The sequence below is a fragment of the Solanum dulcamara genome, chromosome 5 (assembly GCF_947179165.1).
Source record: "Solanum dulcamara chromosome 5, daSolDulc1.2, whole genome shotgun sequence".
In the NCBI taxonomy this organism is placed as follows: domain Eukaryota; kingdom Viridiplantae; phylum Streptophyta; class Magnoliopsida; order Solanales; family Solanaceae; genus Solanum; species Solanum dulcamara.
This window is the reverse complement of record NC_077241.1, coordinates 69,781,570-69,796,889: the sequence shown is the minus strand read 5'-3', so window position 1 is coordinate 69,796,889 and position 15,320 is coordinate 69,781,570. Positions and strand designations below refer to the sequence as shown.

At 35.4% G+C, this 15,320-nt stretch overlaps 1 protein-coding gene across 1 annotated transcript; it reads right to left on the bottom strand.

Annotated features, from left to right (window-relative positions):
- Positions 1-6,871: 6,871 nt before the first annotated feature.
- Positions 6,872-11,624, bottom strand: LOC129890711 (pectin acetylesterase 8-like). Its single transcript, XM_055966205.1, has 14 exons — positions 11,495-11,624; positions 11,326-11,408; positions 11,105-11,234; positions 10,907-10,986; positions 10,734-10,820; positions 10,461-10,585; positions 10,297-10,357; positions 10,152-10,205; positions 9,959-10,036; positions 9,748-9,853; positions 9,498-9,643; positions 9,275-9,360; positions 8,842-8,929; positions 6,872-7,114 (listed from the first exon to the last, which is right to left on the bottom strand). Exons 1-14 carry the CDS (start codon positions 11,622-11,624, stop codon positions 6,872-6,874), a joined length of 1,497 nt encoding a protein of 498 aa, XP_055822180.1.
- Positions 11,625-15,320: the final 3,696 nt, after the last annotated feature.

Here is a 15,320-nt window from a genome sequence, read left to right as displayed (position 1 = left end):
TTATTACCATTTATAGCAATACATAGCAATACTGCAATACTATGATAAATCTACACTTGTATTAAAAGTGAATTATGCATATAATATAAATGTATTATAAGTGTTTTAATATATATATTATGTTTGTGTAGTAAAAAACTAATATAATGTATTATAAGTCTATTAAAGTATGTGATAAATGTATTATCCATCTATGAAACTTGTATTATATATGTTTTATAAATAGTTCTCTGCAATATGTATTAAAATTGTATTATAAATATATTATAAGTGTTCAGTGATTTTTTTATTGCTATAGATAATAAATATTTTTTTAATATTGTATATTTATGTAAGTTTCCCTTCAATAAAGTGTACCATTACGTCAAAAAAATACTTGAACTTGAATTACGTAAAGCAAAAGCTAAAACTAATTAAGGTCTACATCTACTTTTTGAAAGAGAAATTAGCGTAATGCATGAAACATTCTACTTGTGAAGATCAAGAATAATTTTTTTAAAAACAAATACTTGAACTTGAATTATGTAAAGCAAAAGCTAAAACTAATCAAGGTCTACATCTATTTTTTAAAAGAGAAATTAGAGTAATGCATGAAATATTCTACCTGTGAAGATCAGAAAGTAAAGTTTGATCTTAATATCTATAAAAGAATAATAAGTTGATATATCAATGTCACGATCCTATCTCTCGAGTCATTATGACACCTACTATAGCCTTCCAATAGGTAAGCCGATCTGTATCCCGACACTACAAGTAATGGAATTAGGGGTAGAAACTAAACAAAAATAAAGCAATAATAGGAATGACTAGAATAACATGACTAAGCGGAAGAACATTGAATAAATATGTACATCAAAACCTAAGATCCCTTTCAGAACTTGGAAATCACAAGTACAAAGCTACTAGTGGACCACGGAAACAAAGACTGTCTCAAAAAGCAAAAGACTAATCAACTATGTACAAATGGAGACAAGAAGATCCCAAAACGCCAAGTGTTCATCCTCGTCTCTAGTGTAGACTGCAACTGGCTCGAATCAACGCTGGTAATTGGTGCTCAAACCTACATCACGAAAACAGATGCATAGTGTAGTATGGGTACAAAAAAAACAGGTGCCCAGTATACATTATAGGTCGAATGGGCTTGGAAAGTAAAAGCAATAAAAAAGATAGAATCTGAGTTAAATGACTGTAAGAGCTAGAAAATAAGGGAGATGCACATGCACGAGTGTAAGGAAGTATATTTAACTAAACTTAACTAAGAGAAGGTACACTCGTGCTCAAGTTTAAGTAAAAACTCTATCAGGCCCCTATAGCCCACGGGTGTACATAATTGCTACACTACTAAGAATGAGAAAATGTGAGCCCAGAGTCAGAAAGCGTAGCCCGGACCTCAAACCACGGGTAGCCTCCAAGTAACCAGTAATGTCAGCCCAACTATGAAGCTCAGTGCCCTAACCTCGAATCGCGGATGAGTCTTAAAGGATAAGAGGGAAGCATGACCAGTCCTTAAATCTACGACGACAGTGGCTGCCAAATAGTATTAGCACTCCAGGCTTGAACCAGAACTTGATCCCAAAATACCAAGCGAAGTCCGACAACTCAATTTGTCCACGCACAGGCCATATGGAGAGAGAGAGGAAGGTAGGAGGTCATCAAGCTAAGACAACGGCTAATCTAAGGCTCAACTACCAGACGCAAGTCTGCTACTCTAGTCCATAAAGAGCTAGCCGTTCGAATCGACGTTGGGTTAATAACAAGATCTAAGGGTTTTAACTATCGCAAGTCTAAGGCAATACTACTCTAAGCCTAGACTAAGACCAACATGCTCATATCAGTAGAAAATAATAATACTCAAAGCCATAAGGTAAGGATGATCGCATTTAAAATAAAAACATGCTCACAAGCACCTGGTACTACCAGAAAAAACCTAAAACAAGACTTTTACATTATTAGGCATGATCAATCACCTAACCATCCCCAAATTCTAAATAATCTTCATGCCATCACATAAACAAGCTCAATCTAGGAATAGAGAAGTCGTAGCCTACCTGTAGGGCAATCATTCACGTTTCAAAATTAAGTCATCAAGGGTTTTCCTTTTCGAACGATCTCCGAACTCTACCACACTATCAAAAATAGGTTCACAATATTAGCACGGTCATTTAGACACTAAAATTACATTAAATGGAGATAGACCAATTTTCAGAGTCTGAAATGGAAAAGTGGGACCCGCGGCAGAAATTTTGAAATTGACTTCTTAAAAAGGTTCAAAACACCTCCCCGAACTTATTTTCTAAAATGAAGCATAATTCAGGGCTCGAAATAGTGGAAAATCAAATATGCAATATTTTCAATAATTGATCAACAAAAAAGCTATGGGACAACAGCTATAATCGAGAATTTACCTCTAAAAGTGCCTCCCCGACATTCTACGATCACTAACCCACATAGACACGACAATCTGGACACCTAGGTGTGAAATCATTCAATTTGGCCCTAAGTTGAGGGAGAAATCGAAGTTGGAAACTTTGAAGGTGAGTTGATTTCCCTCCTTGGCGTTAATTAAAAAATCAGGGATTTACCCTTCACAAACACGACCCAAGTGGCCCGCAAATGTAAAGGCCTAGTAGAGGTACCCTCCGCGAACGCCGCCAGGGGACCGCAATCATGAAGGTTAAGACATTGAGGTCCGCAATCGTGGCCAATGGCAAGCGAATGCGAAGGCCTAGCAGGCCAGTACTTTGCGAATGCGATAATGAGGGCCCGCGAATGTAAAGGACAAAAGTCGCCTACACTAGCATCAATTGCAATAGCTGATTTTCCAACTCTAAATTCTTTGACAAGATGTTCGGAATTCATTTAGAATTCCGTGTGCGCAAATAGACTATGCTTCCTCACCAAATTTGATGTTACGAGCTCAATAGCGCAGTCGAAATTTCCATACGAGGTCATCTCAACAAAGAGTGGGTCTCAAACCCAAGTACTATTTTAGCCAAATTCCATAACGGGCATCGAAATTAGACTGAAATCCCTGGGAAACGCATGAAGGGTCGTTTTAGACCAAACTTGATATTCCAAAACTAACTGCACTGATGTAATTTTCATATGAGCGTATTTTTTAAGAATGTTGACCAAAGTCAAACTTAGGCCAAATTTCAAAGGCTAAAATGCAAAATGATCCAAACTCGCACCAAAAGCCTCGGGACTCGCACCAACCATGCTTGTTGCCTAGTTTGGCCATTCAGAGATGATGGAACCGCCAGAAATCCGTTCTGAGGTCGTTAACCTAATATTTTGAATAAAGTCAACTATTTAAGTTTCAAAAGCTCTAAAATAAGAAAACAAACATAAAATCCAAATGAACGACCAAACAATCGAACGATTAGTGCCACTAAGTCATAAATGACTTGGAGTCACTATTGGAATGCTCTAATCTTTGAAATAAATGCATTAACTCAAAATTGACCTAGAGTGTCATTACAACATTAACTACTAAAAGAACTTTCATCCGTTAAAGTAAAAGTCAAGAAGTACCTGAAGGCTCAAATAATCTGGAAACTACTCCCACATCTCCTGGCTGGTTTCCCAAGTAGCCTCCTTAACTCCTCGACTGGGCGATGTATCTAAAGGAACTTACCCACATAAATGGATCTCAACCTCAACCGCCTCACATCTATGCCAAGAATGACAAATGACTCATCTATAAAGATTAGACGATCATCTAACTTAACTGAATCATACTAGAGAACATGAGATTCATCTAGAGCATACTGACGCAACATCAAAACGTGAAAAATCGGATAAATACCTGAGAATGATGGAGGTAAAGCTAACTCATACGCAACCTCACCAACTGTCCTCAAGATCTCAAAAGGCCAATATATCTGGGGCTAAGCTTGCCCCGCCTCCCAAATATCATCAAGCCTTTTATGGAAGATACTCAAAGAAATACTGTTTCACCGATGGTGAACCTTAAAGGTCGATGCCTACGATCCGCATAACTGCGATGTCTACTCTGAGTTGTCTTGAACCAATCCTGAATCACTTTCACATGATCTAAGGCCTTCTGAAGCAAATCTGTACCACACTGTTTAGGCTCTGTAGACTCAAACCAACCAACTAGAGAGAGATAATGTCTACCATATAAGGTCTCATACATGGCTATTTGAATAATAGGTGGTAGTTTTTATTGTACGCAAACTCCACCAAAGGCAAGAACTGATCGCACTGACCTCTAAAATTCATAAAATAGGCCCGCAACATATACTTCAAGGCTTAAATAGTATGTATGCTTTTACTGGCCATTAGTTTGCAAGTGAAATGCATAGCTAAGGTCGACATGGGTGTCCAACTCCTCCTAAAAAGCCTTCTAAAAGCTAGAAGTGAACTATGAACCCCGATCAAAGATGATAGATACTAGCACACCATGAAGATGAACTACCTCCTGAATGTAGATACGAGCTAATCTCTCGGCACTATAAGAAATATGAAATGGGAAAAATTATGCTGACTTGGTCAATCAATCCAAAATGACCTAAATGTTGTCAGCACCTTTAGAAGTCCGAGGCAAACCCATAATAAAGTCTATGGTGATACCTTCTCCTCATAGCACTTTACTAGTAATGCTGCCTCAAGTCACGATATATCTAAGCGATGCCCGGATGGTTAAAATATCTGGAATCATAGGCCTCGCTAAGGATCAGCTGAATCAAATCTCTAATTCTCGGTATACATAATCGGCCGAAAAACCTCAAATCTCTATCTGAATCTAAAGTAGCATGCCCGAAATCACCTACCAATACTCTGTCTCTGAGTACCACCAAAGATTCATCCTCAAACTATCGACCACAGATCTGATGTAGAAGGGATAACTGAACTCCCATATAGCCTAACACTCCACTGTAATTTGAAATATTAAATCATATTATATCATTGGCTAAGGACTGGATGTCCAAAGCCAAAGGCCGCTACGACATAGAAAGAAAGGCTAGACTAACCATACTCACCGCCTTTCAGCTTAAGGCTTCCACTATTTCATTCGCCTTGCCTGAATGGTAGAGAATAGAGAGTTCATAGTTCTTTGGGAGTTCAATCCAATGGTGTTTCCTTGAACTAAGTTCTCGATCACTTATAATATAATGAAGGCTTTTGTGATCAGTGTAGATCTCTCAACTAACTTTATGTAGGTAGTGTCTCCAAATCTTAAACGCAAAAACTACCACCGCCAACTCCAAGTAATGAGTGAGGTAGTTGCGCTCATGCAACTTAAGCTGCCTCGACGCATATGCTATAACCTAGTCACGCTGCATTAATACTTAACCCAAACCAACACCGAATGCGTCATAGTACAAAGTGAAGCTCTCGCCCTCAACTAGAAGAGTCAATATAGGAGCAGTGGTAAGTATCTCCTTGAGATTCCGAAAGCTCAACTCACATTCCTCAGACCACTTAAATGGAACATCCTGGTGAGTCAACAAAGCGATGGTAGTAACTCGCTAGTTTGATGAAGCTGCAAATATCAGTAACAGGGTTGGGCCTGGCCCAATCTCAAATAGCCTCAATATTTTTTTGGATCTACCATAATGTCATCCTTGGACACCACATGCCCCAAAAATGCTATTGAATCAAGCCAAAACTCACACTTTGAGAACTTGGCATAAAGCCGCCGATCTTTCGAAGTTTGGACCACTAATCTCAAATGCTTCTCATGCTCACTCCAGCTCCACGAGTATACCAATATATCATCAATGAAGACTATGCCAAAGAAATCAAGGTATGGCCTGAATACACGAGGTCATCAAGTCCGTGAAGGTGTCAAGGAAATTAGTCAACCCAAAAGACATCAATAGGAATCATAATGGCTGTATCGAGTATTCACTATAGTCTTAGGGATGTCCGTGCACTAATCCTCAATTGATGGTAACCAGATCTCAAGTCAATGTTCAAAAATATCGTGACACCCTGAAGCTGATCAAATGGGTCATTAATATGAGGTATGGGGTAACAGATCTTCACCATCACCTTATTCAACTGTCTGTAATTAATGCACATCCTCATCTTCCCATCTTTGTTCCTCACAAAAAGAATGGAGCACCCTACGATGATATACTCGGTCAAATGAACCCCTTACCTAAGAGGTTCTCAAGCTGAACACTAAGCTCGTTAAGCTCTATAGGTGCCATCTGATAAGATGGAATAACAATAGGGAGAGTACTTGTCTCCAAGTCTATGAAAAAATCAACATCACGCTCTAAGGGTAGGCCAGGTAGGTATGTAGGAAACACATCTGCAAACTTCCAGACTATAGGAACCGAATCAACTAAAGGGACCTTTCGACTAAAATCTCATACATGGACCAAATAAGCTAAACACCTAAAAGAATCCAACTGCTGAGCCCTGCCACAACACCAGAGAAATGCCAGGCATGGATAAGGTAACAGTCTTAGCATATCAATCTAAGACCGCATGGTAGGAGGATAACCAGTCGATGCCCAAAATTACATCAAAATAAATCATATCTAGCAGAATGAGATCAACTCTAGTCTCATAACCCCGGATAGTCACTAAGCAAGATCGCAAATTCACATATCCACTCCAAATTTATTTCCAACGATTCTCCTATACCAACTTCTACATTTCGGAGCTGATGGATCTGATGAAATCCCATTTTGAAATCCGTAGCTCCGTTTGGTCCTAAAAACCACATTTTCTCAACTTAACTCTATAGAACTCAAAAATTTACCAATTTCACTAACTATTAAGATTTTAACTCATTCAACCACACAAACTAAACAAATAATACTCAGGGGCGCTAATGATAGGGGTAAAATGATAATTTTGAGCAATTTTTTAAAAATGACCCTCAAGGTCATTACACTCCTCTATCGCTAATGTCATTCTTACCCCTTCTACCGTCACCGCCGTTTTCATCATCTCCTCCGCTACAATCGTCACCTCCTGCTCCATCACCACCACAATTTTCTCCCTCCTCCACTCTTACTATCACCTCCTCCTCTTCACCATATTTTTCTACTTCTCCTCCTCCTTCACCATAGCCAATACGACTGTCACCTCTTCTTCCACTGCCACCACCAACACCACTGGCCTTTTCTTCCTACATAGCCACTATCTCCTTTACCAGCTCCTTTGATATTTTATTTTTTATTAAAAAAATTAACAATTGTCGAATGTACTGCAATAACTATGCAGAAGTTGCTACAATAATTCAATAAATTATTGAAACAACTCAAACAATTGTTAAAATTATTGTACAAAATCAAGCAACTATTGTAGTTGTTGTAGCAACTGCAATAGTTGTTGCAACAACTATTGCATTTGCTGCAACAACTATCATATTTGCTTGATTTTTTGCAGAATTTGTTTTTCCAACAATTTTTTTTTTAAAATTCTCAAAATCAAAGCAAAACAATTCGTAAAAAATAAAAACAAAAAAGAAAAAGTGAAAAAAAATGAACGACGGCGGCGATGACAATGGTGAGAAGAAGAAGAAGAAGAAGAAGAAGGAGGAGGAGAAGGAGGAGGAGGAGGAGGAGGAGGAGGAGGAGAAGGAGAAAAAAAAGAGTGATTGATAGTTAATAAAAAAGGGGGTAATTTCAAATTTTGAAATTTGAAACAAAAGGGAAGACTTTTTAAAATTTTGAAATTTTAATATGTACCTCAAAGTTTTTAATCATTCGAATCAAGTTCATATTTTATTTAATTTGATTTGATCAAGTCAATATCACATTTTTTTAATTGAGAACTTTTTTGTTATCTATTGCTCAATTTTCTCACGTTTCCAGAAGAGGAAAGAGGTTAAGGGAAAATATGGCCTGAACTAGTTTTGAATAAAATTGGGCCAGATCTACTAATGGTGGATCCAGTAGTTGGGATATTGAAGGGTTGACTTGGTCCATTTAATAAGATAATCAAAGGACCAGTTCCTTCAAAAGAGTAAATTATGTGGTTAAGCAAACATGTACTAGTTAACTAGTTAACATAACTATAGTTTCACTAAATTACAACTAACATGTTACACTAATTATGCGCAGACATGTTGCTTTTGTATAAGGAATCACTTTTCCTTTTGAACCAATTATACATATCAGACATTCTCTCTCCATAATCCTTTTACCATATTTTCTCCTTAATATGCTCAACTCAAATCAATTTCAAAATTTGAAAATTTCATTCTCTTTTCCTTTCCCTCTCAATTCGCGTTTTCAAATTTTTAGGTCCACTGTTGAGCGGTTATCATTTTTATTTTTTGAATTTTTTTATTTCGACGATTTCATTATTTTTATTTGTATTTTGTATATGATAGTGATTTTCTCTTGTTTTCTGTTTTATCTCTAGATACAATCAAACCATTGATGAAGAAACATCTTCTAAGATAATCACTAAAGGTATACAAACGATTCAACAAAAATTGGATGAATTTCCATCTTTTTCTTTAGGCCTAACTCAGAATTTCCAAGAAATTTGAGGATCTATTGTTAAATTTCAACTTAAGCAACAAGAGATTAGATCAAAGCACCACAATGACCCACTGAAGATGCAACAAAGTTTGCACGTTACTAATTCTTCAAAGAAGAACAAAAAAGGAGTTGAATAGAAAAAACACAACAGAGATGATGTGTTGATTTCAAAAAATAAGCGAAAGGTTAAAGAAATTGTATCTGATTCAATTGAACAATGGCAACTACAAGGAATTGAGGTAATTTATATATCATGCGTACAAATGCAAGCTCACGTTGAGTGCCAAGTTAGCCGTGTGTGTTTAATTGGCATACTTTTTTATGAATTCAAGAGTTTAATAAAAACAAAACTATGTTGAGGTACCTGTAAGAAATAACCGGACAACTTAAAGGGGCTACTTATGTATTTCGCCAAACCAGAATAATGATAACTTTCAAAGGTATCAGGTTTACTAAACCAATCATGAGAAAGACAAACGAGGAAAGAAAAGAGTTGAAAGAGAGGAGGATAAGAATTTCCATTTACAATAAAACCACAACATTGTATCCACAATCTCTAACTTACACGAATGGACTATGTTTTCTTAATCTTTTTGTGGACTAAATTGAAATACATTAAACTTGAGGTTAAACTGAACAACTAGAAACTTATCTACTAAAATCTAATATGACTCATGTAACACAAAAACTTTCAACTCCAACTTAGCTACTCCTCAACAACTACATAACACCAAATAAGCAGTAGGTACAACATCTGCAAGCCTATTCATTATAAAATTTCACTAACTTATTATAACTTGCAATCTCTAGCACAAGGGTACGGGTCTTTATGTTGAAACCCTGCTCTTTCAAAGTACCAATCCGCAACAACTTCTGCAATTGTCTACACATAAAATGTTACAAAAAGTTAAAATTTGTTATTAACTCATCAAAATTAAGAATGATAGACACATGATAACATTTCAAAAAGAAAAAGAAGTGTGTATTCAAACTTTATATGACAAACAAATGAAACATTACCTTATTAAGTAGCCTTGGAGAGCTAGTACTGAACCAGTATGTCGGGAAACGAAGATCGCCATGAGAATAGCAAGACGTGAGGAAATAACCTCTTGTACAACAAGGAGGTAGTCCGTCGAATGTCTTCAAGAACTTCACTCCAAAAGCTAAATTAAATCAAAACAAACTAAAAAAGAATCAAAGGAGAAGAAGAGCCATTATACATGTGTAACGTCGTAATACATTAGTTAATCACAAGAGAAATGTTAACCTTGAATAAGTATACGTTGTTTGGATGTGCATCTACTTATGTTATTGATGCAGTCCTTCCAGGCATGTTGAGGATCAAGGTATAGAGGAACCAAAGTGTTATTAATCTGGAGTTCATTAGAGTTTACAGAATAATTATTTTCGTTTAGATTTATAGAAGCTAAAGAAAGAAAGAATTAAAACCGAGAGAAATTAGCATTTATCTAATTGACCTGCCAAGAGTCATAAATTGAATTGATTATGAAAAGTGGAGTCTGAATGTATGGAACAACATTTTGAGGGAAAAAACACTGCACCATATATCATTAATTAGGAAATATAATGTTATAATTAGAGGGAAATATTTATACTACTGTAGCATATAATTAAGGGAACTGTTTTTGTTTTCAAAGCTTAAGCTCTTACAAGACTTGGTTCCATTACAGAAGTGCAAGCTGACGGCAAATTCTTAGCCGATCCCTGAGAACGAAAGAGGAAAAGATTCATCCCTGGTATCTACTTTTTAAGCACATCAAATTACTAAAACAATAAAAGAAAAGATGTGACTCACATGTAGATTAACAATTTTTTGATACATCTCTTGAATATATGAAGTACCATAGATTGTCTTCCTGCATATAAATTGAATCATGAACGTGCCAACAGAATCAGATTAGACACTAATAAAGTTAATTAATGGAATTTGTAGAATATATATAAGAAAAGTGTGTTGACCTATTGATGAAGAAGGCAGCATCTGCGACACATTTAACTCTGGCACTCTCTGGAAGGAGGCATTTGAACTTGTCACAGTTCAAGATTGTTGCCAACCCTCCTGCTGATGTTCCTGAGAGAATTGCCTGACAACATTTTGATAGTCAAGATATAGCCAAGTAGGATTTTGTTGAATAAGAAGATGATATAATAGAATAAGGTAGTAGTACATATATGACTTGTAATTAGAAATATGAAGCTAGACAATGACTTCATTCAATAAGATATTCTTACATTTTCAGCATTTTTCATTCCTTTGCTCCATAAATCTTCCATAATAGCCTTAAATATTCTTGCTCCTCTAAAATATAACTTGTTCTCCTAATGTACATTATTTGGCAATTTAATCAGAAATTACGAAATCAATATATATGTGTGTGTAGTATATATATATATATATTTCTTACAGGGTGAACTTGTTCAACATCACCGGTGAAAGATGAACCATCACAATACTTCACCCTCACCCTGTTCCAATTGTAAAACTCTACCAATTCCAACAATGTTTTGGAGTTAGAAGAGGTGGAGTAAAATTCATATATGCACACAAAGAAAAAAGAACATAGCTAACAAGATATATTTATATAAATAATAATGTGTATCACCTGGATTCTGTTTAGAAGTATTATGAAGTATACCGGCGAAAAAACCTCGTTGTTTCATATGGTTGGAAGAACCTAATAACTTAGTTGAACGATCAAGACAATCTGGGATACTGTCGCACCAACTACCTCCCTATAAATATGAATTATTTCTCTGGACTAATTAGTTATGTTAAATATGAAATATAAATAAAAAAAATTTAGTTAAGAAGTAAATAACTAACATCCAAGTATATAATCCAGTTGTTAAGTCCGGTAGCATGTCCCCTATCCAAATGATATGCTGGTGGACTTCCATCTAGGCATACTGTTGACAAAACAAATGACTATTATCTGATTAATTTTCTTTGAAGAGTTAAGAGTATAGACATATGTACACTAGCTAGACATTACCTGCGCCTTGAACAGTTGCGCTTTGGAGTATTGTGATATTAACATATAAATAATCATCTTTGGCGTCGAGACCATAAGTTGTACAAAATAATGCTAGACATGCTAGCAAAGCCAATAGAAATGTTGTCATCCTACAATCAAAAAAAACAAGTATAAATTATACTTGAGGCATCATTACCAAGTTCTAGAATTAAAACAAGAAAAAGTGAAACAAATTAGACATGTGAATGATGAATATTATATGTTATCATCAAGAAACTATTGTTCTTCTTAAAAGGGCTGGGAATGAAGAGAATTAAAGTGAGAAAGCAAACGTACAATGCTTGTGAGGGTACAAGCTTAGTAGAGGTGAATGAGAAGGTCTGAGTTTACCTTTATTTATAAGCAAACTAGTCACTGAGGCACGCGCTTTGCGCGTGTACTCTATATTCATCTAAATTTTCAAAAATGCGCAAGTACTTAAGTGTTTGATTTATAACATAAAAAAAATAGAAATCAAGAAAAGCTTGAATTGTTAAAAATGATGAACATTGATCTTATTTCTCTAGCTCAGTAAATTAAAAACCACGTCCTCAAACCAATTAAGCTCTAAATTTATTGTGAGATGTTTACCTGAATGTCTTATTAATTTAAAGCTTTCATAGTGGTGTTCCGCATAAATCGTTAATCATTTCACCTGCAACACTATAGGTGTCTTGACGATGTAATCTTTAAACAAGACCAAGATATAGGAATTAGATTTATACGAAAAAAGTCTACACTCTAAATAAGGTAATTTTAAATTATATTCCCCCTGAGAATGGGTGGATATAATTTATCTGCTTTGTCATATTTTTTTTAAGCAATAGGCTCATTATATTAAAGAACTGTGGCTCTGTATGAGGCTTTTCCTGTTGAGCAAGCGAAAGAAAAGGTAAGGTCGCGCGTTAGCACTCCTAAAAAAAAGGGATGCCCTAAGACACAACGACTTTCGCGTAGCTGCTACACCTTTGATTTTTGCTCCTTATTTCAAATTCAAGAAAATCCTTGATTGGTATAAAAAGGATGTGCTCAAGCACCCAACCTATACATGGGCTTGTGCTCGAAAGCTGGCCTTACTCAACAAGCACCTCTCGTGTTGCTTGGGAACACAATTAAAGATATAAAATGAAGGGTGTAGACAAAAATAAGCATGTCGAAAAATTGGATTATGGTAACAAAAAGAACAAAGTAACCTTGACAAAGTTAGTAAAATGTAGATAAAGAGAAAATACCTTATGACGATTATCATTCCAAAACTAAAAGAACTCCATAAAATGCTTATTATACTCATCAAAACACTCCTTCAGCGAAAAATTGGATCAAGATCATTTTTATTTTTGAGCTTTTATCTAAATATGAAAGCAAATATCTATGATGTGATTAATGGTCAATGAAGGAGATAAAAAAGGAGCAAAATATCTTTGGTAAGTTTTTTATGAGTTTTAGAGGTACATAACATTTGGGTAAAATGAAAAAAACATGAATGATATTAATTATCACAACCAAAGAAGAAAAAGAAGAGGCCATAAAGTGCATTAATGGTTGGAAAACTAATGGTCTTCAACAACAACCAGCCAAATGTTTCTGATTTTACCGTGATTTGTTTGATTGAATTTACTTAATATGGATTAGAGGAAGTACTATCGTAATGTCATTGAATTGTTAGCAGTTTCTTTTCTTCATATCAATGATACTTTATTAATGTCCCATTTGAAACCATTGAGTGAATAGGGACCAAACAAATGATTCATCCTTCATTAAAATTAATAAAACATGAGTTATTCATCCATTAAGTGTATTAACTATCAAAATATTAATTAGAAGAAAAAGTGAGCAATAGTTTTTTTTTATATCTTAATTTCGACAGAAGCAAGCATCAACGTATTTTAGACGTTATATCTACCTACATCAATTAATCAATTTAAATATTCCAAAAATTATGAACTGAAGTGAGAATATATATAGGCAAGTGGACTTTCTGTTAATACAATATTTCTAGTTTATACTAGTTTTTTTTAGAATTGTGCTTATGGAACTCTTTAATGTTATTGAAGGAAATTGGATTGGGTCACCATGTGGATCAATCAGGATCCGTATTAAGATATAAATAATATATAATTGTTATATTTATTTATTATTAAAAAGGAAGAGACACAACTATGAGTAATTTGAAAAGTTGTGTTTCTTTAGAATTATAAAAGGGTTTTTTTTTCACGGAAAAACACTGTACCTTTCTCAAAACAGAATTAAAAAAGAAAAGATGCATCCGTCTTCTCCTTCTAGCTTCCTTCTCCAATTCCTGTAAAGTTCTTGTGAAGATTCTTGTGGAGATTTTTTCTTCGAAAAGCGAACGACTATAACAGATTAGATTTTAGACTGTGGCTATTTTGGTATAGTTCGTGTTTATATACATGTGATTATACTTTTTGACTAGTGAAACAAATTTAATGATCCTGCAAATTAAGTGTTTGTTTAGATTCTTTATTGACATTAAAGCCTGCTTTATTTGTTTTCTAGTCTGAATGGATATCGGGGTGAAGTCCTATTTGCTGAAAAGAAATTGATATTGATATTTTTTTCTGGCATCGTTTAAATTCCTTTTATGACAAAGCAATGTTGGGGACTCTTATTGATCAAATCGATTCGTGGTGTTGTTGCCACTGTAACAATATACGCTGGTCATATATTTTTGTGAAATCTTAGCAAAGGTTTTTTTTGGATAAATTCGTTGTTTTTTGTATAATAAAAAGTGCAAAAGTTTGCCTTTGTTGTTGCTGGCAGCTATCACGATCCAAAACTGGATGTGATGTCATTTGTCCTATTCTGTCAGGACAAGTCAGTCTAAACCCAACAAAGCGAAAATAATGCGAAAGACTTAAATAAACTCAAATAACCCTCAAAATTTGGTTGTCGTGTGTACAAGTCTCTACTTAAAATGAAAATGAAACATAAGTACAAGTTTCGGTGTCTTTGTTTCTCAAATAGAACCAAGCATAAGTAAAAAGGACAAGGGAGATTACCAGGCTTCAATCAACTACCTCTCAAGTCACCTCCAAGCCTCGGATAAAAAGAAATAGAACTCAACTCATACTCCGAGCTCGGAACCTTAGGGTGAGTACCAAACAATACGGTACTCAACAAGTCAACTAACAAAAAAGGCAAATCTAACAGAGCACATGAACTCCTTTCATCCCAACCGAACCTCTTCAACTACAATCTGTACAGAAATCAGCCCAACCTAGAGTTCACAGTTCACATGGCACATAGGCCAACAATAGCGCGCTCATCAACATCACCAAATATCAAGTATGGCAATCACAGAGACAAAAAGGGTATACACTATTTCACCGATGACATAATAAAATATAATACAATGCAATGTGATGTCAAGTAAAGTGATGCATGTCTTTCCTAAAGATACGCATCGGTTGTAACTCAGTTTGAAACTCATGGGGTCATATCTGTCCATGCATCTACCACGACGTATGGCACGTCCCTGGAATATCATATAATCTCCACCACAGTATGTGGCACGTCCCTCGAATATCATTTAGTATCTCCCACGGCGTGTGACACGTCTCTCAAATATTATATAGTATCTACCACGGCGTGTGGCATGTCACTCGATTCATTTTTGTCTTTCTTTTTCATTCATAATACTTGCCAGCACCATTTTCCTTCGGCATAACCATCATTCGAATCTCATCATAGTGCTCCAGATTTAATGCAAATAGGCATGTTCACACAAATAATGAGAATATGATGATGACCACAATAACACGCAATTCATATTGAGAAAAATCAT

What these genes read in the sequence shown, in the direction of transcription:
- LOC129890711 (XM_055966205.1), bottom strand. Translation starts at nt 11,624, where the DNA reads ATGACAACATTTCTATTGGCTTTGCTAGCATGTCTAGCATTATTTTGT. An exon ending in CGCAACTGTTCAAGGCGCAG is followed by an intron (nt 11,409 to 11,494) that starts GTAATGTCTAGC and finishes TTTTGTCAACAG; the next exon opens with TATGCCTAGATGGAAGTCCA. An exon ending in ACAACGTATACTTATTCAAG is followed by an intron (nt 9,644 to 9,747) that starts GTTAACATTTCT and finishes GATTTAATTTAG; the next exon opens with CTTTTGGAGTGAAGTTCTTG.